The sequence below is a fragment of the Camelus ferus genome, chromosome 19 (genome assembly GCF_009834535.1).
Source record: "Camelus ferus isolate YT-003-E chromosome 19, BCGSAC_Cfer_1.0, whole genome shotgun sequence".
NCBI lineage: Eukaryota > Metazoa > Chordata > Mammalia > Artiodactyla > Camelidae > Camelus > Camelus ferus.
The window spans coordinates 14513468-14538993 of record NC_045714.1 but is presented as its reverse complement, the minus strand read 5'-3'; the positions used below and the strand labels follow the sequence as shown (position 1 = coordinate 14538993).

Here is a 25526-nt window from a genome sequence, read left to right as displayed (position 1 = left end):
TCAAAAGGTTTTTATCTTCTGTCAAGAGAACACGTGCTCCCTGTGGATCTGAGGGGGCCTCCATGTCCACCGTGGAGAATGTGGGAGAAGAAGGAAGGGTAGTAAGGAAATCAGGCCCCCCCAGATGCTGCCATCCAGAGACAGGCATTCCTAATGGCATTTCTGGCCCCCTTTTCTCGCGAGCTTCACAAGGCAGCCCCAGCCTGATGTCACAGAGGGCCCCCCGCCCTGCCATCCCCAGCTTGTGACTTCTGTCCTCGGGTTTGTAAGAAGGCTGCCCTTGCACGCACACCCTCATCACCTCACCGCTCACGGAGCCTGCAGGGTTGTCCACGCCCATCCCCCTTCAAAGCGTGTGGTGTCACCCCTTGGGCCAGATTGGCTCCTGGCCGCCCAGGCTGCAAGGGAGCGAATCAGGGATCAGGGTCTGCTAGCAAAACAGAAGGCACGGTGGAGCCACCGTGAGAACCACCGCAGGGTACATCACACCCCGCGGGTCAGAAAACTGGCCATGACAAGTGCAGGCAAGGGCGCGGGGCAGCTGGCACGGCCCAGGGGTGGGTGGGACGGTGGCACCGTCTGGAGAAGAGCTTCCGGGTTCCAATCAGTGACATGTCAGGGTCAACTCCACACCACCCAGAACCCCCACTACCTTGCGAGACATTACCCCAAGGTATGCACCAGCACTGCACTGAGGACAGTGTCACCCCAGGGGCAGGGATGGGTTTGGGGGCAGGTCTTAGGTGCTGGGATGGTTCAGGGTCTCCAGAGAGCCCAGCAAGCCTAGAGGCAGCACGGAAGACGCAGAGACGCAGAGGAGGGTCCTCCTGGGAAGTGAGTCTAACGGGCTCCCTGGGGGACAGACTGTCAGATGGTGGCGAAACTCCCCAAAGATGCGGAGGGGGGGCACAGCTCAGGGGTGACATGCCTGCGTGGCACGCACAGGTCCTGGGTTCAGTCCCCAGTACTTCCATTATAATAAATAAATAAACCTAGCTACCTCCTCCCTAAGAGAAATAGGTTAAGTTAAAAACAACAACAATGATTCATGCTCACACAAAAATCTGTAAGCAAATAGTTACAGTGCTTTCTGCACCACTGCCCAAACCACAAAACCACCCAGATGCCCTCCAGGCGATGCCCAGACGGACCACGCTGACCACCTGGAGCAGGCAAGCGCAGGTGCAGACCCTGGTGGGGAGGGGGCTTGGGGTGTCCAGCGGGGACAGGCGCCAGACCACGGCCACCGGCGGCAGGGCCCCACACGGGACAGGCTGGATAAGGCAAACCCGGGGGACAGGCAGCAGACCAGGTGGGAGTGGGGCACCTCTAAGGGCCGCACAAGGGAGGCAGTTTTGGGGGCAGGAGTGGTCTGCCCAGGGTCTGCCGGCTGTTTGCGCTCGTGACTTCAACTGCATGTGAGTGACAACCAGTCCCCCAGACACCCAGGACGGGGAGACGGCGGATTATGCTGGAGCTCCCTAAGGGGAGTCCTACCTCCCACACGGGCACATGCACGCACACTCACAGGTACGCACGCACGCACGCACACACACGTCAGGAACAAAGAGAAACCAGCTCAAGTCAGAAGGTGACTCGGCTGCAGTCACACTTGTCTGCCCTGGACCACAGCAGTGACAGACTCTTCGTTTCAAAGACCCTCAGGGACATCTGAGATTACATGTGCATGAGTAACAGGTGAACACTTCCCTTTGGTTTGAAAACCAAGATCCCGGAGGCAGGAGGTGGGCCGGAGGGAGGGAGGGAAACCGCGCTGAGGGGCTACGGGCCCTTCTGCTGGGGTCTCCCCTTCGTTCTCTCTGCTCGAGGTCACGCCCTGCAGGTCCCCTGCCGCCCTGTCCTCTGGCTTCCCCGCACCGCCTGTTCCCAGGCCTGTCCTGGAACGCCCCGCCCGCCCTGGGCGCTCTGACCCAGTCTCTTCAGCTCTGGGTCGACCACTTTTCTGCTTCTCAGGTGTTGCCTTTTACCAGTTTGCAGCCTCCGCCCGCTTCTGATCCCCCAGGTCCCCTCACCACGCACCAGGGGAGTGTTGGTCTCGCGCTTGTGAGCGTGCCCCCCGCTGGGGTTTCCTTGGGAGTTCAAATCAGTTGCCCCCACTTTTCTTTGTGTGGGGGTGTGTGTGTGTGATTAATTAGTACTTTAATAGCCGAGGAACTTCTGAGCAAGCAGGGGGAGACTCGTAGTTTGCTGTGTCCTATTTCTTAGTCCTATAAATCTGTTAAACAATGTTTTTAAAAAATATTCAAATACCGACTATCAGACACTTCAACACCCAATTAAGCATTTAACAAATTTCATTTTTCCAAATATTTTGAAATCAGTCACAAAGGTACTCAAATTCTCCTAAGCAGCTAATTGAGATCCCATCTCTGACAAAGGTGGGCCCAATTCTCTTCCTCCTTAAGGAGCAGACGAAACTCAGAAGTCACAGCGCTAGCAAGACGTGTGGAGAACGGTCTCCCGAGGCCAGGGCATGGGTTTCACGCCTCTCTACCCCTCTCCTTACTGGGGTCAGAGAGAGACAGGGAGACACAGAAAGGCAGACAGACAGGGCTGGGGAGAGGCATCAGGACTTTGGGGACAGAGTTGGCCCGGCTGTTGCGGGAGCCAGTGGTAGTCCCTGCTGGAGGCGGGGGGCTGGAGGGCCAGGTCGGGCAGAGGGGAGGGGCGGGAAGGGGCTGGAAGGGGAGGGAGGACAGGCTGGGCCCTCGAGGGTGGACTAGCCTCACGTGGCCCTGTCTGCCTGCCACCTCGAGGGGGTGGGTGTCCGGCCTGAGAAGCTGGCGCACTTTGTCGTAAAGGTAGGTGCAACCCTGGCCCAAAACAGACTGAGCGGATCCTGGGGAGATGACTTTCACGTGTGAGACCCTGGCCCAGCCCTCTGAGTAGGAAAAGTGGAATGGCTGTCACTTCTCTCCTGGCCTTCAGATCTCACGCAGAACTGTCCCTTCTGGTGCCCTTCACCAGGAACATGCAGGGGAGGGGCTTCTAAGAAAAGGGGCCCGGCCAGCGCCAGTCACCAGCACCAGCCCTGTCATGGTGGCCCCAGCGCACTTCCAACCTTGCCTACAGCTGCCCTTTGAGCCATAATTCCCAAACATAGGCACCAACTCGGGTCCCCACCTGACATGACACCACCACCCTGTCCCCTGGCAGAGGAGACAGTCCCTTCTTTCACCCCCAGTGATGCTCAGTCTTCTGGCCGACTCGCACTTCCAGGTGCTGCCCAGTACTGCAAACTCTGGGAAGGGGGTCAGCCACCCTGGACCGGTCTCACCTTAGATGATCGGGGACAAGAGAAGAGAAGAAAACGGACGTTCGTGGGTAATAAACACACAGGACTCAGCTATCTCAGGCCTCCCCGCTGCCCCAGTCACAGTAGTGTTGCTGGTGTTTAGAATAACCTTCCTCTGCTACCCAGTCCAGGACCCCTTGGAGGCTCCTCGCCTGTGGGTGACCCAAACTTTCATCCTGACAGGTCTGAACTGCGGCTGCCCTGCCTGAGTGCTGCTCCCCCTGGGCCTCCAGGCCCCATCACTCCTGCTTTGCCCGCTGATTCACTGGCCTGAAGAGTCCAAAGTGGCTGGACAGGAGTATCGACTGGTGGCCCAGTGACACTGTCACTATGTCCCCGAGAGGGAGCACTGCTCCCCTGGGACTGAGCCCTCCAGAACCAAAAGTTGCAGGAACAGGAAGCACAGATTTTGCTGGCAGCTCAGTGGAGGTAACAGCAGCCACCCATTTCCATCCCTTGATTCCAGTCCCACAAATGCTGGAGAAATAGCCCCACTGGTGGCTGACTCAGAGCCCCCCCCCCCACGTCCCCGAAGACATTGTTCGCAGCCCTGCGTGGTGTTGCCGCCTAGCTGGCATTGTAACCTAGGCTCCAAAGCGCCACCAAGCACACTTCTTAGACTGTCCGAAATGTGCAGCACTGACAGCAATGGCGAGGGTGTGGAGCAATGGGAACTCTCTCCGCTGCTGGGACGGCACAATGGTGCAGCCACATTGGAAGACAGTTGGCAGTTTCTTCCGAAACTAAATGTACTCTGACCTGTACGCTCCAGCAGTCATCTTGGCATTTACCCAGAGGAACTGAAAGCTCACATCCACACAAAAACCTGCACACAGACATTTGCAGCAGCTCAATTCATAATTGTCAAAACTTGGAAGCAACCATGATGTCCTTCAGCAGGTGAATAGGTAAATATACTGGAGTCCATCCAGTCGTGGCATATTATTCAGCGCCAAAAAGAAATAAGCTGTCAAGTCATGAAAAGACGTCAAGGAAACTTAAATGCATGTTACTAGTGAAAAAGCCAATCTGGAAAAGCCTACGTATTGTGTGATTCCAACTCTATGACTTTCTGGAAAAGGCAAAACTATGGAGGTGGGGAAAGGATGAGTGGCTCCCATGGAGAAGGCAGGGCGGGGGGCAGGCCGGGCACCTAGGCCAGACGGCCTCCGACGTGCGCCTTCTGTGCGTGTCCCGTGAAGCCTGCTCGTAAGCGTGTTTCTGAGTGATTGTACGTGGTGTTTATGCTTCAGCCGCAGTGTCCACGTGTCCAGCGCTCACGGTTGGTGTTCGTATGCTGTGGTCTTGCTGAGCTCGCTTCCTGGCTTGTTTATAGAGTCCTAGGATTTTCTGCCCAGAGTACCGTGCTGTCTGCAAGCCAAGACAGGCCTGCTTCCTGCCTCGCCGTCTGACAGCCCTTCCTGCCCTCGCTGTGTCACGCTGAGCAGGGCCTCGGGGCAGTGCTGTGCCGGAGCAGCGGGAGGGGGTGTCTTCCCTTTCTTCCTCGTCGAGGGAAAGCTGCCTGTCTTTCACCATAAAGGACGTGCAGCCGTAGTTACTTCGCTCTGCCCTTTATCAGGTGTGGGCTCCCCCCGCCCTTGGTTTACAGAGATTTATCAGGAATGGATGTTGGATTGGCTTTTGTTCTGCATTTTTGAGGTAATCATACCGCTTTTCTCTCTGGTCTGTGAATAGAGTCATTCACATTTGTTGATTTTCAAATGTAAACAAAACGTGCGTCCCTGGAATAAACCCCCCTGGGTTGTGATGAGTAATTTTTTTCAAAGAAACCTTGTTGGATTCCACGTGCCAAGATGTGGTTCAGAATCTGTGCGCATCTCTCCGCATCATCGCTCTGCAGTTTTGCTTTCCTGTCCTGCCGGTTTCGCAGGGTGCACGTGTTGCTACAGTGTCACGCCCAACACACGTGTTCTCGGGACACCAGGTTCCCAGGGATGCTGTGCTTGGGGACCCAGCTGTTGGTCCAGAGCTGAACCTGCCCCCGCGGGGTCTCCCCTGTGGCTCCTCCCGGTCCTTGAAAGCTGGCCCCACTTCAGGGCCCTCTCAAATCTGCCATCCGTCCACGATGCTCTTTACTGTTTTTTCTTGCAGGTTTGGGGCAGGGGCTGCTCTTTGCCTGCCCTGCTCCCTGGGGCTCTCCCTGACCCCTCAGCACGGTTCCCCAGCAAGGGGGGCTGCCTCCCTAGGGCTAGACCAGAACTATAGGGAGCCGTGTTCAGAGTTTGAAAAAAGCTTGTTTGATATTTTCTTCACGTTTTATTTATAAAGCAGACCCCACTGAAGCCAGATCATCCTCGTGTGTCATATCTAACTAAAAGAGGTCTCAGAAATTAATACCTGCAAACTCCACCCAAATCAAGAAACACAAAAACAGTGCAGGTGCCAATGGTCTTTATTTCCAATGAACAAAAAGCCAGATCAGATATAATCTTGATTTTATTTTCTCTTTTAAACACTGTAAATTTCACTCTGTGATTTTGCTGCCCACAGTGGGGTCCACCAATCAGCACACACATCAGCGGGGGCTCCGTAGAAAGGGGGGAGTCTGGGCCCACCACCCAGGCGGGCCCACCACCCAGGCTGGGCCGAGTTAGAATCTGCTTGTAAACAAGACCCCAGGTGCGAATCTGCAGTTCACCGTCCGTGTTGGCATCATGCTTAGAATCGTCTCAAAGATTCTATCACTATCCTATACATTCGGTGGTTGTATAATTTTGCTTTTTAAATTTAGGTATTTCAATGATCTGAAACTAATTTTTGCCTCAGGTGTGTGGGGGGAAAATACCCTTATTTTTTTTTCTAAAAGATTGATCATTTGTCCTGTTATCTTTTTGCGAGTAGTCCGTCATTTCCCTCCCGGGGACGTATTAAGTGGGAAAAAAAGAAAAGCAAATTATAAAACCATAGTGTGATCTTATATTGTTCAAAGAAAAGACACTGCAAAATAAACAAACGGCACTGCAAAGATAAACGTCTGAGCTGTGACAGAATGAGCAAGAGGAGGTTCAGAGCCTGCTTGTTAGAAAACTGTGCCTAAATCACAAGCCTTTCTTTAAATGACCTGGTTCCTCTACAGAAAACAACCACTGGTTGAGACCGGGGTACTGGTGAGAGGGGTACAGTAAGTATTTTGAGCCTGCGAGAGTAATTCTTTTAAAGACCACGTATTGTATGGTACCATTTCTGTACAGTGCCGGGGGTTAGCAAACCCACGGGCACAGAGAGAGTCGAGTGCTAGTGGCGTGGGATTCTCTTTGGGGTGAAGATGTTCTGAACTGACTGTGGCTTTGGGATGTGAATATGCTACCGCCGAAGGGCACGCTTTAAACGGACGAACCCACATGGCATGTGCGTTATAGCTCAAAAAAGCTTCTAAAAATCTCTCAGGTCACTGGCCAGTGCTTGTCGGGTGCATCGATCACACCCGCCCTGGCCCGTTCTAGGATGAACTCGTGCACCACGTGTTTACCTCACTGAGCTTTCACCTGCGCACAGACGGCCTGGTCGCACCTGTGCTGGGGGCAGCTGTCTCACCTGTCTACTGTCGGGGCGCACGCAGCCCTCATGGCCCCACGCGCGGAGAAGGCGGACGGCACTGCGCCCCGTGGCAACGTGAACTCGTGGTGGAGTCACTCCCATGGGGCCTCCTGCCTGCGCCCCGACTCCCAGCCAGGCCCGGGAAGGCCTACCCCGCGGACCCCGCACCACCCCCCCCCCCGCGCCCCGACCTGCGCGCGCAGGCTGCGCGCAGGCCGGGGCGGGGCCGGGGGCGGGGCGGGCGGTTAGCGCGGCCGGCCCGCGGGGCGGGGCCGCGGGCCGGGGCGGGGCCGCGCCGGGGTGGGGCTGCCGTTGCTGGCGGGCGGCGCAGGCGCGCTGTGGCCGGCGGTTTCCGCGCCCCCGCCCCGCCCGGCCTGGCCCCGCCGGCCCTGCCCGCCCGCGCGCCCCCCGCCGTTGGCGCCGGCATGTCGGGCCCCGGGCCGCGGGAGCCGCCGCAGGCGGGCGGGCCGGCGGGCCCCGAGGGCGCGGACGCGGCGCTGGGCGAGGCGGGGCTGAGCTTCACGACCACCGACCTGAGCCTGGTGGAGATGACGGAGATCGAGTACACGCAGCTGCAGCACATCCTCTACTCGCACATGGAGGCGGCGGCGGCCGACGGCGAGCTCGAGACGCGCCTCAACTCGGCCTTCCTGGCGGCGGCGGCGCCGGGCGCGGCGGCGGCGGCGGGGGGCTTCGCGGCGGCGGGGGGCGCGGCGGCGGCAGGAGGCGCGGCGCCCGTGTACCCGGTGCTGTGCCCGCCCGCGCTGGCCGACGGCGGCTTCGCGGGCGCCAACCCGTGCCTGGGCCACATCGACTTCCAGGAGCTGCGCATGCTTCTGCTGAGCGAGGCGGGCGCGCCCCCCGCCGCCGAGAAGACGCCGGGCGCCGACGGCCCGGGCCCCGGCGCGCCCCGGCCCAAGGCGCCCGACGGCGCCGGCAAGGAGAGCGCGGAGGGCGCGTCCGAGGCGCGGGCCAAGTCGGCCGTGCGCGTCCGCCTGGAGGACCGCTTCAACAGCATCCCCGCCGAGCCCCCACCTGCCCCGCGAGGCGCCGAGCCCCCCGAGCCCGGCGTGGCGCTCAACAAGTGGGTGCATCTCCCAGGGAGCAGGCCCCGCGGGGTCTGGGTGTGGGCCTGGGGTCCTACAGAGAAGCGTTAGCCTCCGTCTGAGTGTAGACCAGGATCTTGCGCAGAGAAGCAGCGGCCTCACCGCAGCCTGCATCCTAACAGGGAGCGGGCCCCGCTGGGTCTGGGGGAGGCCGACCTGAAAGTTTGTGTGCTCCGTGCAGGCACAGCGAGCGAGCAGGGTTAAGTGCATAACCCAGAGCATCACCTTTTGTGGTTTGCACTCTGCGTCAGCACCTGCGTGTGGAACAGATGCATTAAGATAGCTGTACAGGTGCTCCTGAGGACCAGAGGTTTGCCCCCCCCCCCCATTGACTGGGGTTAGGGCTGACCTCCCTACGCACGCACAGATGCAGGAGCGAAAGATGCCATATTGTGAGGCTTTGAGTGTGTAACACAGCTTCATTCTGCAGCCAGCCCGCCAGCCCACAAGTGATCTCTCTGCAACAGCTGCTGGGAGAAGCCTGTCGGCTGGGATGCCGCCTCAGTTTTCTGTCTGTCCCCACTCTGTAGTTTCCCCATTTTGTCCGTAGTCAGCAGATTTTGGAGGCTGGCCAGAGAAAGATTGGTGTCAGAGGTGTGATGGGAAGGGAGGTAACCAAGAGGGGACACAGCCCCCGCTTCCAGGGTGAGGAAGAAGAAAGTTTGAACTCGTCCCCTGCAACCGTGGTTGAGTTTTGTTTTGCGAGGTTCCCATGATGAGGGCGTGCTCATCGGGCAGATTGGAGGTCCTAGCTAGAAAATCGAATGTCAGCATTAGCGTGTGATAGTGACTGCGGTGTTTCAGGGGAACTTACCTGCCACACACGCGTCACGTATTTCTGGGTCTCTTTTGTCTTGGCAGTTTGGTAACTCTTATTCGACATCCGTCTGAATTAGTGAATGTTCCTCTTCATCAGCAACAAAACAAATGTACGACCTTAGTGAAAAATAAAACTGCTGCTGCGACGACTGCTCTGCAGTTTACGTGCCCACTGTTTACCACGAGCGCGTGCTCTGCTGGTGGGAACTCTAACCTCTCACAAACACAGGTAGGGAAGACGATCAGCGAAGCTTTGCTCTTTTTTATTAAATGGATGAATTTTCTTTTAGGTAGGTCCCTCTCAAGGATTTTTTTTTCATTCATTGAGCTCAGTAACTTTTTAAAACCGAGAATGTGTGGTTTGGCGATGTTGTAAAATCCTCAGTGCACCCAAAGTTCTGCAGAGTCATAGTAATAGCTTTGACATTACTTCTGTTCACGTGCATTTTACTTGTGCGATAAAGAGGAGATGAAGTCGAGTGTTGATGAAGTTCCTGTCGCTTCATTTTTTCCAGAGTTCTGGTAACTCCTGTTCCGTACTTGAAGCTGCCAAGCATCAGGATGTTGGATTGCCCCGGGCGTTTTCTTTCTGTTACCAGCAAGAAATTGAATCCACTAAACAGACTTTGGGCGGTAGAAACAAAGCTTTGCCAGAGCAGGTCTGGATTAAAGTAGGAGGTAAGCGGCGATACAGCGGGAGCCAGCCAGCACTTCCTCCTCCCCCGCCTGAGTTATGCCCTCGGGGTGCTTCTGGCCGCTGGTGGAGAGGGCGAGGTGGTTTGTAAACACATGCGAATGTCTCGGGAGGCCTTTTACATCTTGGGGACCCTTCGTCCCGCCCGCCCAGTCACCTCATCTTGAACACTCTTAGGAATGGGGAGCGTCATAGTTATTTATTCATTTTTGGTTGAAGTGCAGTCCGTTACAGTGTGCCACTTTCTGGTGCGCAGCACAATGTCCCAGTCATGCAGATACATACACTCGTTTTCATATTCTTTTTCATTAAAGGCTATTACAAGATACTGAATGTAGTTCTCGAACATCATATTTACACTCGGCATGAAAATGTTGAGTTTAGGGGCTGCTTTTTCTTTACAGTCCGCTCCGGAAACAGGAAAATGGTGGATTTCCATACGTTTTCAGTTGCCTTCAAGTTACTGAGAGCACTTACCTTCTTTTTTTTTAATATGTTGTGAATGGGGCAGGAATCTGAACTCTGCAAAAAGCTTTAGGGGACAGTCTGCAGACAAGCAGAGGATTGAGTTGGTAGCAAGAGGCCATAAGGTGATTCAGAAAGTTTTAGAGGTAAAGAAACTGCTGAAGGCAAACTTTGCTTACCTCTAAAAGATCAACTCTCAATCCCTTTGTCCCTGAAAACATTCTTTTTCAAGTTATCCAACAAAGTAACACAGCTTACGCTAAGCTTCTCAAGAGCTAGTGAAGACAGGATACGGATGGAGTGCCTCTGCTTTCTCCCACGTCAGAAATTAATTTTTCCTTGTTACACAACAGTGACGTGTGCAGAAGTACATGTAACCGTTTGTAAAAGGTTTGTAAAGGTTAATATTGAAGTAGTCCCCGTACAGACTACTCAGCTTAGGAAATAAAATATTACCAATACTTGTGAATTCCCCTCAGCGTCTCTTGCAAAGTTGTCCCCATTCTGAGATTTGTGTTGCGCAATCTTTTGCTGTAGAGAATCTGGCTTCGAGTGGCACCTTGGGGCTGCACGTCACCGCACGTGCTAATTAGAGGCCTTCTGTGCTTTGCTGGAAATCTGACGTATTTCTGTAGCGTAAGTCAAGCAATGACGTGACTCCTCCTTTTGCGGGGAGAATCTCACTTGTGAGGTGAGGGCAGATTTAATCCTGAGCCACTGAGGTTTTACCCTCTTCTGAGCGTCATGGTTAGAACAGCAGTTGTTGTATTAGTCATTGTGTGTAAAGATCTTTTGGAGAAGGTGTTTCCAGCTTTCGTTTTCGTTCTGTGTATCAGAATAATCAAACAGCTTCTTGGTTCCTCTGTTCATTGATGAGAGTTAAAATGCAGGTTGATTTAAGAGCGGGACTGTCGACAAGACGGGTTGATTTCGTGGTACTTGGGCGTTAAAATTTGGTTTCTGTTCAGTTGTGTTGTTTGACCTAGAGCTTTGTGCTGACGCCCACATGGAGTTACTGCCTGTTTCCTGCTCTGTTCCGTGTGCTCCTTGCCTGTTAATGTTTGTATCTGAGATTGGAAATACCAAGAAATACAATGGGGCAAGTTAAGAAAAATAGAAGAACTAAAATACCACTTATCTCTTCTTTTGCAAAGAAGCAGCGCTATGTAAGCAAGCGATAAATAGGAGGAATCGGAGTCGGATGCGTCAGCCGGACACCAGCGTGGAGCGGAGAGCCCTTGGGGAGATCCAGAACGTGGGCGAGGGCCCCACGGCGGCCCCGGGCACCTGGCAGGCCGCGGAGTCCTCCCAGCCCCACCTCGGCGAGCAGGCCCCGGGCGGGCCCCAGGGCGGGCGGTCGCAGCGGCGGGAGAGGCACAACCGCATGGAGAGAGACAGAAGGTAGGGCGGCCGCAGCCCTGAGCCACCGCGCAGGCCGGCTTCCACGTTCAGAGGGAGGCCAGCTGGCGAGAGTCAGCAGTCACTTGGTTTTGCTAAGTGACTGGGGGACCCGAGGCCTCCCCCAGGTCTGATGACCCGTTAGGAGGACTCGTGGCTCTGATCTGTGGCCCAGCAGGGTCAGCAGAGGTGCGTGGGGAGGAGTCCAGGGGACCAGGCCCCTCAGAGACCCGGCCCCCCGGGACCTCACAGGACTGATGACACAGTCGTGGTGGTTCCCGCCCTGGCACACAGCCAAATCCAGAGCCCGGGGGGAAGCTGGTGTCTGACAGCGTTCTGTGCACAAAGGGCTGAGGCGCCGGAGCCCCCGACTGCCGGCGAGGGGAGCCCCCCCAAAGCCCCGGTTCTTGGGTGCAGGTCAGGACAGCCTCCCGAGGAGGGGCCTGCCCGCCAGCCGGGGCGCCCAGCTGTGCTGGGTCCTCTTACGGATGCTGGCGAAGGACGAGTTGTTTTATCTGCGCCGTTCTTGCAGAGTCCGAAGGTGGTTGGTGGTCCTAGTGCAGCTGGGTGTCCACGCGAGGCTCCCCTGACGTAGAGCTGGCTGACTTAATCATTTATTGAGGACTTTGTGCTAGCTTGTATTTGAGGCTCAGGAAATGTAACGTTGAGCGAGACTGATCTCATCTCTGCAGCTGCAGTGTTGAACTAAAGCACTTCTTTCTTCTCTCAGGGAGGGACGGATTTAGGTCTGTCTATTTAGTTGTTTTTAATGGCGGGACTGGGGATTGAACCCAGGGCCTCGCTCGTGCCTGCTGGGCTGCCCTCTGCCGCTGGGCTGTGCCCTCCCCCCAGCAATTTATTTCTTTTCAAAGGGCTGTATTAGAGCCAGCCGGCCACATACCTTTCCTAGACACGCGTCTGCACACATTCTAACTGAACTCACCGTGAACTGTAATAGCCACTGTTCCTACTCTGCCATTTATTTAAGAGATGTTTACTGAATACCCACTATCTGGACAAAAGAAGCCTTGTATGCGGTTATGGTAAGAGTGTGTATTCTCACTCTGCCGCTTCTTAGTTTGATGCCTTCCACAGATTCTCTGCCTCCTCCTGAGTGTCTCATCTGTGAAGTAGGGCATCACATCCTGCACAGGCTGGGGACGAGGACTAACGGGCGGGTGCCCGTGGGGCCCAGAGCCTGCGGTTACAGAGGGTCCAGGCGACGCCCGTGTCGTCGTTACCTTAAAAGTTGCCCTGAAATTCTGGGTGTACAGTCGGGCAGATGAGAAGCAAGGGCCACGTTGTATAAGCTGTTCAGGGTCAGCTCACGTGGGGCTGTGCGTGTCACCGAGTGTCGTATGTAAAAGTTAAAAAGGGCCTAATAAAAAGACTCCTGCTGTGATTTAAATCATCTCTAAAAAGACCAGGTTCTGAGATACTGACATGCGAGTGGTCTGTGGTCCTTTCTGAACTGGGGCCCCTTGGAGAATCAAAGCTGAGAATCCTCCTTGGTCTGGAGACTTGACCTGGGGGCCGCTGTGTGGCGGGAGGGGGGTCCCAGGGCAGGAGGGCCCTGTCTGAGCTCTCGGCCGCCTGCTGTATTCCTCTGGGCTGCCTCGGCTTCTCCATGTCACGCCCTTGGGTTTGACTGTAGGCGCAGAATCCGCATTTGCTGTGACGAGTTGAACCTTTTGGTCCCGTTCTGCAACGCCGAGACAGACAAGGCCACGACTCTGCAGTGGACCACGGCATTCCTGAAGTACATTCAGGAAAGACACGGAGATTCTCTGAAAAAGGTCAGTATTCGGGCTACGTAGATTTTCGGAGTCTGTAAGCCTATCAGTGTTGCTTTTATCTTTTCCCCCCTGAGATCCCCCAAACTGCCCTGTGGCCCCTGGAACCTCGCGTCAGAGCTGAGTCCGCTGTGAGCCCGGCTCTGCTCACTGACCGCCGAGTGTGAAGGCCGAAGCTGTCAGGGGACAGGTGAGGCACCTGCTGTAAGTAGTGGGTTGTCCTGGGGCTGAAGAGACCTGTAGGGTGTGGGTTTCTTGCCCGCAGAAAATTTTGTGAAAGGGATAAAGCATGAATAGGGAAAAAAAAAAAAAAAAAAAGAGGCAGGTGAATGTCAAAGAAATAGTCTGGACTTCACACGTGTTCAGAAGGCAGAGAAGAGCGTGTGCAGACTGGGCGACTGGGCAACTGCGGCGACTGGGGCCGGGCCCGCGCTCCTCGGTTCCTTAATACAGCTGCCTGCTTGACCCCGCTGTCTGGTCCAGGGCACGGTTCCTGGGAGCCAGGCTGGCTCCTGGTGGGACCGGACGCTCGGTGTGAGCGAGAGAGTCCAGTCGTCCCCTCCTTGGGGCTCAGAGGGGAGAGCAGAGGCCTTCCCAGCACCGGCTCCTGTGCTCGGCCTTGGGGGCCCCTCGGCTCCAGGTCCCGGCCTCCGGGTTCAGGTGGTCAGATGAGCGGTGGTGAGGCCTTAGTGAAGAGGGTCTGGTTTTGTCCCTCGTCCGAGCTGTCGTGCAGTCGCTGCTGTTGGCCACAGCTCGAGTCTGATCAGAGCCCCGAGCTGGCGTTGGCAGAGTAAGCCTGGAACCACTTCAGAAAGAGCCTCCTATGTCTGGAGCCTGCGCCCGGCCCTCCTGGGCTGAGGGCTGAGAGTCTGTCTTCTGGTCCCTTTTCTGGGCCCACGTGCGTTTCCATCTTGTGAGTGACACAGTTTCACTGAGTTCCTGGTTTTCGCTGTCCATTTTATTGCGTTTTAGAGCAATACCTGTGTCAGACTTGTTCTCATTGGATCATTTACGGTGATGTATAGTGTGGTTCCTCTTGAACGTTCATTTTTAGCGGTAGACTTGGTTTATTTTAATAAAATAAAGCTTTACTATTCGAAAAAATGATACAGTGTTTGGCTCTGTGTACCTAGCAGTGGAAAATTACTATTTATGTAATTCATTCAAATGTGTTGAAGGTGTTTCCAACAACTGAAAAACTTAACTGTCTCCATATAAACCCAAAGATTAAACAGATTAAAAACTTAGGGATACTAATATTCATGTACTATACTTCCTAGATATTTCTGAAATTTGATTACATTGAATTTATAGATTGTTTCTGGGCCGGGTTCTAGGACCCCCCAGGCAATGGGCTGAGGTGACGTGAGCAGCGGTCCGCCGGGGCGCTGGGGCGCGCGGCCTCAGCCCTGTGTGCTTGCTGCTTCCGGAGCTACGGCCCTCTCTTAGCTGCCTGAGCAGTTTGGTTCTTAAAGATATGATACACGCAAGTCTTACGTGGTTTTCCCAAAATATTTTAGTACACATTTCATCCCGCAGGTCTTTCCGCCTCTGACCAGGCTTCTGTCCTGGACGCTGGGGGCACTTTGGATAAGACAGACCCCGGGGCGGAGGGTGCAGAGGCCGCCTCCCTCCCGCCGTGCGGGTCTGCTTGGTGCTTGGCGAGGACCGCTGTTGCTGCTGTGTGTGGAGACCAGGCTCCAGGAGGGAGAGGCTGGGGAGGGGGCAGGAATGGAGGCGTGGACCCTGGTCAGAGGCCGTGGCCTCTCTGCTGAGACTGGCCAGGGGCCTACTGGCCAGCGGTACCAGATGTGGAACGTCTGGGAAGAGGAAGTGGGGCCCTCGGGGTTCTGGCTCTGGCATCTGAGTGGATGGTGCTGTTTACGGGGGTGGGGAGGCGTGGGGAGAAACAGGGCAGGCAGGACCCCCCCGCCGAGTGACAGGCTAGGTTTTCTGTGGCCTGGAGCCCAGGTGGAGCAGCTCGGGAGGGAGACCTGCCTGGGCGACTGCGGGTCGTTGTCAGCAAGTGGGTGCTTCCCCCTTCGTGTAATTTTTCTCCTGCACAGAGTCTGTGAGCACCTGTCCAACCCTCACCTAGTCTCATCCGTTGACATTGACCGTGTAGAACGTGCACACACTTCCTGCTCAGTTTCAGAGACGTGACAGACGCCGTGAACCTTCACTCCTGCGTATTCCTGTGTGCACCTCCCACGTAGCCCCGGGGCCCCTTCCATGCCTCGCAGGGTTGACGGTGGTTCTTGAACATCATCTGATACCCAGTCCATATTCACGTTCCCCACAAAGTTGACTCTTGCGGCTGCTTTTCCGCAAACCAGCATGCGGCCTTGGTCACGGACGGCATTCAGTTACGTTTTTCAGTAACACTCTGTGACAGTCCCACCACCCCGCCCGACGGCTTTTCTTACGGCCGTGAGACTGAAGGGATCAGGCCAGGTGTCTGTAGAATCTTGGATTTAGATGACTCATCGTATGTAATTATGGTAATTTAAAAATTGTATATAATTTGAACTGGCAGAAAGATTCCAAGAATAGTTCCAAGAGCCCCTCGTACCCCCACCCAGCTCTGCGTGAACCTCCAGTTGTGAACGTCTTGCCCTGATTGCTCCGTCTCAGTGGTCTGAGCCGTTTGCCTGTAACCTGCAGGCACCATGCCGCTTCGTGCCCGAGCACTTCGGCCTGCGATCGTGAGAGCAGCACGTTAATCTTACAGCGTGCTTACACAGCGGTCAGCATCGGGGCCCTTGACGCTGCTGTCATATTATTACCTCATTCAAGTTTGACATTCAGATTTTGTCTCTTTTCCCAGTAATAGTCTCTGCAGCATTTTCCCAGTCCAGATACAACCCAGGATCGCTGGTTACATGCAGTTGTTGCCAGGTGACATTTCAGGGTGGTGACCTTGAGCCCCAGTCCCCCGTGCCTCCCCCTCCCTGCCTGTCCCCAGCCCGGCCCCCGGGTGATCAAAGAAGATGGTAGTTTTTAACAGTTTGTTGAGATGCCTGTCGTGACCTCTGGTGTGGTCAGCGCTCTCAAGTTCTGTGTTGATGTGGAAGGAGTGCGCGTCCTCTGGCGAATTCTGTTCATTAGGTGGAGATCACGAGTTGTGATTCAGGCCTTTCCTCTCTGTCTCTTGTGTGTCAGACCCGTTGTTCCGAGACCCCACGTGGCACCTCCCACTGCCGCTGGACTTGCCGCGGCTGCTCAGGGCTGCCCCAGCGCCGGCCGGGTGTCGGCTGCGCGCGCCTGCGCCTGCACCCGTGCCCGCGGTTTGCCGTCCCTCTCGGTTCCGTTAACCCGCTGCCTGTAATTCTCTCTTCTCTGTCCAGACAACACCAGGCTTCTTCCTCTTCCTAATTTCCTGATTAATTTCTTAATGGGTATTTTTTGACACATGTAATTTCTTGATAGTCTCTTTCAAAAAAGAACCGTCTTTCTTTTTCCTACTGAAAATGTAATTTTTATTATTGGCATTCTCAGATTTACAAATCTAAGGTGAATACCAACTTTGGCCAGCCAGCATCTCAAGGTGTTTGATGAGTTGTAAAAATCCCCTAAAAATCGATTATTTTTCTTGGGTCTTATTGAAATAGATGCTGGTTGGGAGAGTAGAGTGACAGAGACCGCCTCACCTTGGCACAGCTGAGGGCTGGCGTCCGCGTGTCCCCCCCTTCCATGGTCACCCCAAGTCCCTGTGAATTGAGTTCCAGGGACCTCGTGAGAGTCTAGATTGAGCTACAGCTTTTTTGTTGCTGTTCATTGTACCGGGGATTGAACCCAGGACCTTGTGCTTGCTGGGCACGTGCTCCGCCCCTGAGCTCTGCCCCCACCCCTCACGCCACCACTTCGCCCCACCTCTGGCAGAGCCGTTCCAAGTAAAGCCAGGCGCCCAGGGCTGTCCTTCTCGTCCGAAGATGGTTTAGAAACTCTCAAAGCACTTTCTTACGTCTGAGAAATGAGTTTCTTCTCTCTGGCTTCTTCTTAGTTATTCTCAGAGGTAAATTCTGCTTCTCAAATGTAGCCGGATATTTTCTATTTGGGCTTTGGGTGTCAGAATATGGGGAGTGGTCAAACCAGAGTTCATCTTATGTTGCTTGAGACCCACTGAAAACCTTTAATGTTCGGGAGGAAAGTAGCTCATGTTACATGCAGGCCCCGCTTCCGAGCAGAGGACAGGCGGCCTCGGGCAGACGGCGCCTTGAGTGCAAGCAGGGGGAGCGCCCCAGCCTCCCCAGGAGACTCGGAAGTCAGAGCAGAGACGGCAGGGCGCATTTACTGCCCTTCCTGGACTCGAATTGAATAGAAACCTACTGAAGTCCAGCAACAGAAGGACAAACAACACAATTCAGAAATGAGCAAAGGACTTGAATAGACATTTCTCCAAAGAAGGTAAACAAATGCCCGATAAGCACACGGAAAGATGCTCAACGTCACTGACGCTCAGACAGCGGACTGTGTTTCACCATCAAAGGGAATGAAGTTCTGGCACCTGCTGCACGACGTGGATGGACCTCAAAGCAGGACGCAGATCGGTCACATCAGCTGCATCATCTGTTGTCTTTCGTTTTGTTGATGGTTCTGCTTTGACTGATGAGGGGTTAATACCCAAAATATATGAACAGCTCATACAACTCAACATCAAAAAAACAAACAACCCGATTAAAAACTGGACAAAAGAACTGAATAGACATTTTTCCAGAGAGGAAGTGCAGCTGGCCGAGAGGCACGGGGAAGATGCCCAGCACCACTAGGCATCAGGGAAAAGCAAATCAGAACCACTGTGAGGCAGCACCTCACACCTGTCAGACTGGCCACCATCAAAAGAGCACAAATAACAAATATTGGCAAGAATGTGGAGAAAAGGGAACCCTCCCACACTGTTGGTGGGAATATAAATTGGTGCAGCCACTGTGCAAAACAGTATGCAGGTTTTTCGAAAAAAATAAAATTGGAACTACCATATGACCCAGCAGTTCCACTTCTGGGTAAATATCTGAAAAAACAAAAACACTAATCAGAAAGATACATGCACCCCAGTGTTCACAGCATTATTTACAATGGCCAAGACATGGAAGCAACCTAAGTGACCATCAACCGATGACTGGATAAGGAAAAGGTGGCATGTATATATATATATATATATATACATATATATATATATACACACACACACACCACATACGTAGTGGAATATTACTCAGCCATAAAAAAGAATGAAAGTTTGTAAGTCAGGCTGAGAAAGACAAATGCTGTGTGATATCACTTATATGTGGAATCTAAAAGATAACAACAACCTAGCGAACATAGCAGAAGCCGCGGGGCGGGTACAGCTCAGTGCGGAGCATGTGCTTCGCTGCATGAGGACCTGGGTTCAGTCCTCACCACCGCCATTAAATAAATAAACAAATAAACCTAATTCCCTCCCCTCCAAAAAACGTCCAAAATAAAATTTTCAAGTAAGCTAAAACAAAACAAAACAAACCCAAAAAACAAAAACAAAAAAGTAGACTCAGATACAGAGAATAAACAAGTGGTTAGCAGTGGGAGAGGGGGCCGTGTGGGGGTGCGCAGGCGAGGACAAACTGTTGGCTGTAACACGGGCTCAAGGATGTACTGCACAACACAGGGAATTTGGCCAATACTTTGTAATAACTGTAAATGGAAAATAACCCTTTAAAATTGTATAAAAATTAAAAAAATTTAACTGGAATAATAATAAAGCCCACTTTGCAATGTTAGTAAATAAATACCTAACAACAAAACAAGCAGGATCCTGAGCGAGAAAGGCAGACACGAAAGGACAAACACTGTGTGATTCCGCTTACCTGAAGTCCTCGGAGTCATGAGACTCACAGAGTCAGAAACTAGCACAGTGGGTCCAGCGGCTGGGGCGGCAGATGCAGTTAGTCTTTAACGGGGACGGAGTCTGAGTTTGGGAAGATGAAAATGTCCTGGAGACAGATGGTGGTGGTGATTACACAACATCGTGAATGTACCTAAGCCACTGAATTGCACATTTACAAACGAACGATAAAAGTGGCAAATTTTATGTTGTATGTATTTTATCATAAAAAAAAACACGTAAACCTAGACTTAATTGTGTGAGGCTGCTGTGCTTATAAAAACAACTTACAGAAACGTATGCGCGCACAAAACCAGAGACTGGAATGATGACCTCCTGGGTCCCGTGTCTCTCACAGCTTCAGGCGTCTCTCTGTTTCATCTCTACCTCCTCACCCTCCCACCATCAGTGAATTGTTTTAAAGCACTTCCAGACGTCTCATCATCTCATCATTTCACTCGCACGTGAATCTCTAAAAAGAAAAGGGCCGTTCAAAAGCACAGCCCCAGCAGTGGCATCCTCCTCCTCCACCTCCACCCCTGCCTGGGTTTCTCTTTTGACAGTTGACTTAGGTGAATCAGTATGCAAACAGTGCATTTCACTGATAGCTTTAATTTTTTTATTAAAAAAAATTTAGGTCGGGAGGTAATTAGGTTTATTTATTTAATGAAAGTACTAGGGATCGAACCCAGGCCCTCATGCATGCTAAGCAGGTGCTCTGCCCCGGAGCTATACCCATCCCCCGGTTGATGGCTTTTAAATAGTTGTTAATCTGCATTAGCTCCCCCGTCCTATTTTCCTTGCGATGTATCGACAAGGCTGAATGTTACTGAGCCAAATGTGGGTCCACTTGTCTGCATGCAGCAGAGCCATCGCTGACACCTGGTTGTGGCGCAGAAGAGCACAGTGTGTCTTGCAGGCACCCAACAAGGAGCCTCGAGTGGCTGTTGCTCAGAAGACTCAAACTCCTCGCCGGCACCTGTGATAAACACCGCGCTTTCCTTCACCACAACCTGGTGTCAGTAGATTAACTTTACCGCGCAGGGGCAGGCAGCCCCAGGTTCGATTTGGTAACAATTTTTGGCAACCCTGGTGGGACTCCCATCCCATCTAGGCTGCCAGAATTGTTACCAAACTGAACTGGGATCCGCTCGCCTGCGCACACTGTTACGTGTCGTGAGCAGTTATGCTCTCTAATAACTTTACATGTATGTTTCTCGAGTAAATTAACATACTAAATAATCTTAATTAGTCTAATATTTCTTTCTGAGATGCCTCAGGAGCCCTCTGGAAAACTCAGAGTTACCTAGAGAAATAAACTTACAATTTGTTATCAAAAGCAGCTCAACATTCCAGGAAAACTTTGTTCTCTTAATAGAGAGAGAAAACCAAGCCCTGTCTTACACCTCCTTATTTTTAATAGCAGAATTCATTTACTTAATTAAATTCAATCTAATCTTGGCTGGTCTTAACCACACACAAGACTCTTTTCTCAAGGTTCCTTTTACACAAACCTTCCAGCACTTTCTGTGTCCATTTTTTTCCTGTCCAGAAACAACCAGCTCTAGGACAAAATCATTCTTTTTTTCCCCTTCACAAAGATACTTCCATTTTTTATGCCTCCTCTCACAGACAGCACAGATCCTGCTTGTTGCCACTCTGAAATGCTTCCTTCGCTACACTTAGTAGCTTTTTTTTTTTAACTTTTTAAATTGAGTTACAGTCATTTTACAACGTTGTGTCAAATTCCAGTGTAGAGCACAATTTTTCAGTTATACATGAGCATACATACATTCATTGTCACATTTTTTTTCTCTGTGAGCTACCACAAGATCTTGTATATATTTCGCTGTGCTATACAGTGTAATCTTGCTTATCTATTCTGCATATGCCGGTCAGTATCTACAGATTTTGAACTCCCAGTCTGTACCTTCCCACTCCCCACCCCCTTGGCAACCACAAGGTTGTATTCTATGTCTATGAGTCTGTTTCTATTTTGTATTTATGTTCTTTTTTTTTTTTTTTTTTTTTTAGATTCCACATATAAGCGATCTCATATGGTATTTTTCTTTCTCTTTCTGGCTTACCTCACTTAGAATGACATTCTCCAGGAACATCCATGTTGCTGCACATGGTGTTATATTGTCGGTTTTTATGGCTGAATACTATTCCATTATAGAAATATACCACAGCTTCTTTATCCGGTCATCTGTTGATGGACATTTAGGCTGTCTCCATGTCTTGGCTATTGTAAATAGTGCTGCTATGAACATGGGGTGCATGTGTCTTTTTGAAGTAGATTTCCTTCTGGATACAAGCCCAGGATACAAGCCAGCGGGATTCCTGTGTCATACGGTAACTCTGTTCCTAGTCTTCTGAGGAATCTCCACACTGTTTTCCATAGTGGCTGCACCAAACTGCATCCCCACCAGCAGTGAAGGAGGGTTCCCTTTTCTCCACAGCCTCTCCAGCATTTGTTATTTGTGGACCTTTGAATGATGGCCATTCTGGCTGGTGTGAGGTGATACCTCACTGTAGTTTTGATTTGCATTTCTCTGATAATTGGTGGTATGGAGCATTTCTTCATGTGCTTTTTGATCATTTGTATGTCTTCCTTGGAGAATTGCTTGTTTAGGTCTTTTGCCCATTTTTGGATTGGGTTGTTTGTTTTTTTCTTATTAAGTCGTATGAGCTGCTTACATATTCTGGAGATCAAGCCTTTGTCGGTTTCTTTTGCAAAATTTTCTCCCATTCTGTAGGTTGTCATTTTGTTTTACTTATGGTTTCCTTTGCTGTGCAGAAGCTTGTAAGTTTCATTAGGTCCCATTTGTTTATTCTTGCTTTTATTTCTATTGCTTGGGTACTATTTAGTAGCTTAATTACATATGTGTACAGTTTTTACCCTTAAAAACTTTAATCTCTGGCAAAAACCAAGGAACAAGTAATTGAACCGTTTTTCATATCGGCATTTTGATTGGCAAACTTATGAACACATTCTCTAACTCTAAAAACACGTTTTCCTATAGCACGGCTTTTCTCTTTAGTGTGCTACAAGACATGTGTCTAATAAACCGAGACATCTTTAGCTTTGTCTCTCTCTCAAAAGATGCCAACGAGCTCCAGGAGCCTGCCTGCACCTGCACCCGCACCTACACCCATACCTGCAGATGCATCTACACCCACACCCAAACCTGCACCCACACCCACAATGACACCCACACCCACACCCGCACCTGCACCCACACCCACAATGACACCCACACCCACACCTGCACCCACACCTACAATGACACCCACACCCACACCTGCACCCACACCCACAATGACACCCACACCCACACCTGCACCCACACCCACAATGACACCCACACCTACAGCCACACCCACACCTACACCTGCACCCACACCCACAGTGACACCCACACGTACACCCACACCCAGAATGACACCCACACCTGCACCCACACCACACCCACACCTACACCCGCACGCACACCCACAATGACACCCACACCCACACCTATACCCACACCCACACCTGCACCCACACCCACAATGACACCCACACCCACACCTGCACCCACACCCACAATGACACCCACACCCACACCCACACACACGACACCCACACCTGCACCTACACCTGTACCCACACCCACAATGACACCCACACCCGCACCTACTCCTGCACCCACACCCACAATGACACCCACACCCGCACCTACACCCACACCCACAATGACACCCACACCCGCACCTACACCTGCACCACACCCACAGTGACACCCACACCCGCACGTGCACCCACACCCACAATGACACCCACACCCACACCCACAATGACACCCACACCCGCACCTACTCCTGCACCCACACCCACAATGACACCCACACCCGCACCTACACCTGCACCCACACCCACAATGACACCCACACCCACACCTACTCCTGCACCCACACCCACAATGACACCCACACCTGCACCCACACCCACAATGACACCCACACCCGCACCTACTCCTGCACCCACACCCACAATGACACCCACACCCACACCCGCACCTACTCCTGCACCCACACCCACAATGACACCCACACCCGCACCTACACCCACACCCACAATGACACCCACACCCGCACCTACACCTGCACCCACACCCACAATGACACCCACACCCGCACGTGCACCCACACCCACAATGACACCCACACCCACACCCACAATGACACCCACACCCGCACCTACTCCTGCACCCACACCCACAATGACACCCACACCCGCACCTACACCTGCACCCACACCCACAATGACACCCACACCCACACCTACTCCTGCACCCACACCCACAATGACACCCACACCCACACCTACACCCACACCCACAATGACACCCACACCAACACCCGCACCTACACCTGCACCCACACCCACAATGACACCCACACCCACACCTACTCCTGCACCCACACCCACACCTGCACCCACACCCACACCCACAATGACACCCACACCCACACCCACACTCACAATGACACCCACACCCACACCCGCACCTACTCCTGCACCCACACCCACAATGACACCGACACCCGCACCTACACCCATACCTGCATCCACACCCACACCTCCTGCACCCACACCTGCCTTCTCCTTTGTGAGGCTGGGCCTGACCCACATGCTCAGAGCCTGTCAGTCTGACCCAGCTGGTAGAACTGAGGCCTTTTGAGAAGTCTGTAGAGATGAAGTGGCCTGAACTGGACCCATAGCCTGCAGGTGCCCATGGTGGACATGTTGTGTAAGTGATCCAGTGTCTGTGTGGGGTGGTGGAATGTTCTGGAAGTGGATGGTGGTGACGGTTGCACAGCAGCATGAACATACTTAATGCCACTGAACTGCACGCTTACAAATGGTCAAAATGGTAAAGGTGATGTATGTAAAAATAAAATACATGGCTGTCTTTCAATACAAGAAGGGTGTACAGGATGGTCGGGCATCTGAGAAGCTGTTGGAAATGAAAATACATGCAGATGTAACTATCTGAGTAAAATGTCTGAAGCCTCATTTTTATCATCTGTTTCCCCTTACCAGATGTGATGTGTGTTTGTGAATGGTGACACCTTAATTTAACCATAGATTTTGAAGTAGTTTAGCTCTTGTTTTATATTTTTTACTGAAGTGCAGTCAGCGACAATGTGTCCATTCCTGGTGTCCAGCACAGTGTCCCAGTCATGCACACATAGACACATACTCGTTTTCATGTTCTTTTTCATTAAAGGTAATTACAAGATGTTGAATATAGTTCCCTGTGATGTACAGCAGGTATTTTGTTTTTTATCTGCTTTTATATATAGTGGTTAATATTTGCAGATCTCGAACTCCCAGTTTATCCCTTCCCCACCCCCCTTTCCCCGTCACATTGTTTACCATGCGAGTCTGTTTCTGTTTTGTAAATGAGTCCATTAGTGTCCTCTTTTTTTCTCTTAAGATTCCACATCTTAATGAGTGATATCATATAGTATGTCTTTCTCTTTCTGACTCATGAAGTAGTTTGGCTCTTAATTTCAGCCTTTTGTTTTTGATGCCAGCTGTTTCCATGTCTGTGAACATGGTACACTGATGACCATTTCTTGACTTTAGGAATTTGAGAGTGTGTTTTGCGGTAAAACTGGTAGAAGGCTAAAGCTGACCAGACCAGACTCCTTGGTGACGTGTCCCGCACAGGAGAGCCTACAGAGCAGCCCCACTATGGAGATCAAGTGACCAGACGTGAACGGGAAACCTGGGGAAGTACGTGGCCGTCCCTTCGTGACCCATAAACGCTCTCCTCCAGACCTGGGACTCCGCTCGACAGTCTAACGCTCCAGGGACACGGCTCAGCTGATGGGACTTCGGTGGGGACTTTGAAAGCACATTTTGTAAAACTATTTAAGACAAAATATCCATTAATGTCCTCTTAGACCTTTTGGGGACGAAGACATCTTGACAATTTGTAAGTAATTTTTCAATTATCTGTCTGATTCTATCATGTTTTCTTAACATGATAACGTAAAGAAATTAACATCCTTTGTAATTGCTTTGGTCTTAAAAGGTACATAGCTTTTTACTTATTTCATTTACATTTTAAATATGCCCCTTAGCAACTGGAACAAATTAGTTGTTCTTAACTATAAGTAGTTTGGAATTTTTATTTCACTTGTTTATCGCTTCCCCTTGCAATGATTTCCAGCCACACAGAGCTGCATTGCAAAACGCAGTCCTATGTTAAACCATTTTGCTGGAAATTTTCCAGAGACTTCCTTTAAAGGTGCTTTTGTCCATAAGTGAAACACTGTCACAGGGGCTGCTTCAATGCCCTCGTTCCATATTGAGGCATTACTTTCTGCGTAATAAACTGTAGTGTTTGGAACGGAGTTTTTCAAATGAGTGGCTTTATTTATTATAACAGATAATACCAACAGCCTTTAGTGCAATACAGTCGCCTTCAATAAATACTGTCAACAGGAGATGATTAAAAGT

General features: G+C 52.0%; 1 protein-coding gene across 2 annotated transcripts; it reads left to right on the top strand.

The window, feature by feature from the left end:
- The first annotated feature begins 7258 nt into the window (after positions 1-7258).
- TCFL5 (transcription factor like 5) lies at positions 7259-25420 on the top strand. 2 transcript variants are annotated; one of them, XM_032461545.1, is made up of 6 exons: positions 7259-7958; positions 8842-9028; positions 9315-9477; positions 11116-11359; positions 13011-13152; positions 24648-25420. In XM_032461545.1, the coding sequence occupies exons 1-6, from the start codon at positions 7300-7302 to the stop codon at positions 24768-24770; spliced, it is 1518 nt and encodes a 505-aa protein (XP_032317436.1). In that variant the 5' UTR covers positions 7259-7299; the 3' UTR covers positions 24771-25420. The 2 variants fall into 2 exon arrangements, with proteins under 2 accessions (XP_032317436.1, XP_032317435.1); XM_032461544.1 differs by having other exon boundaries at positions 7260-7958; positions 11113-11359.
- Positions 25421-25526: the final 106 nt, after the last annotated feature.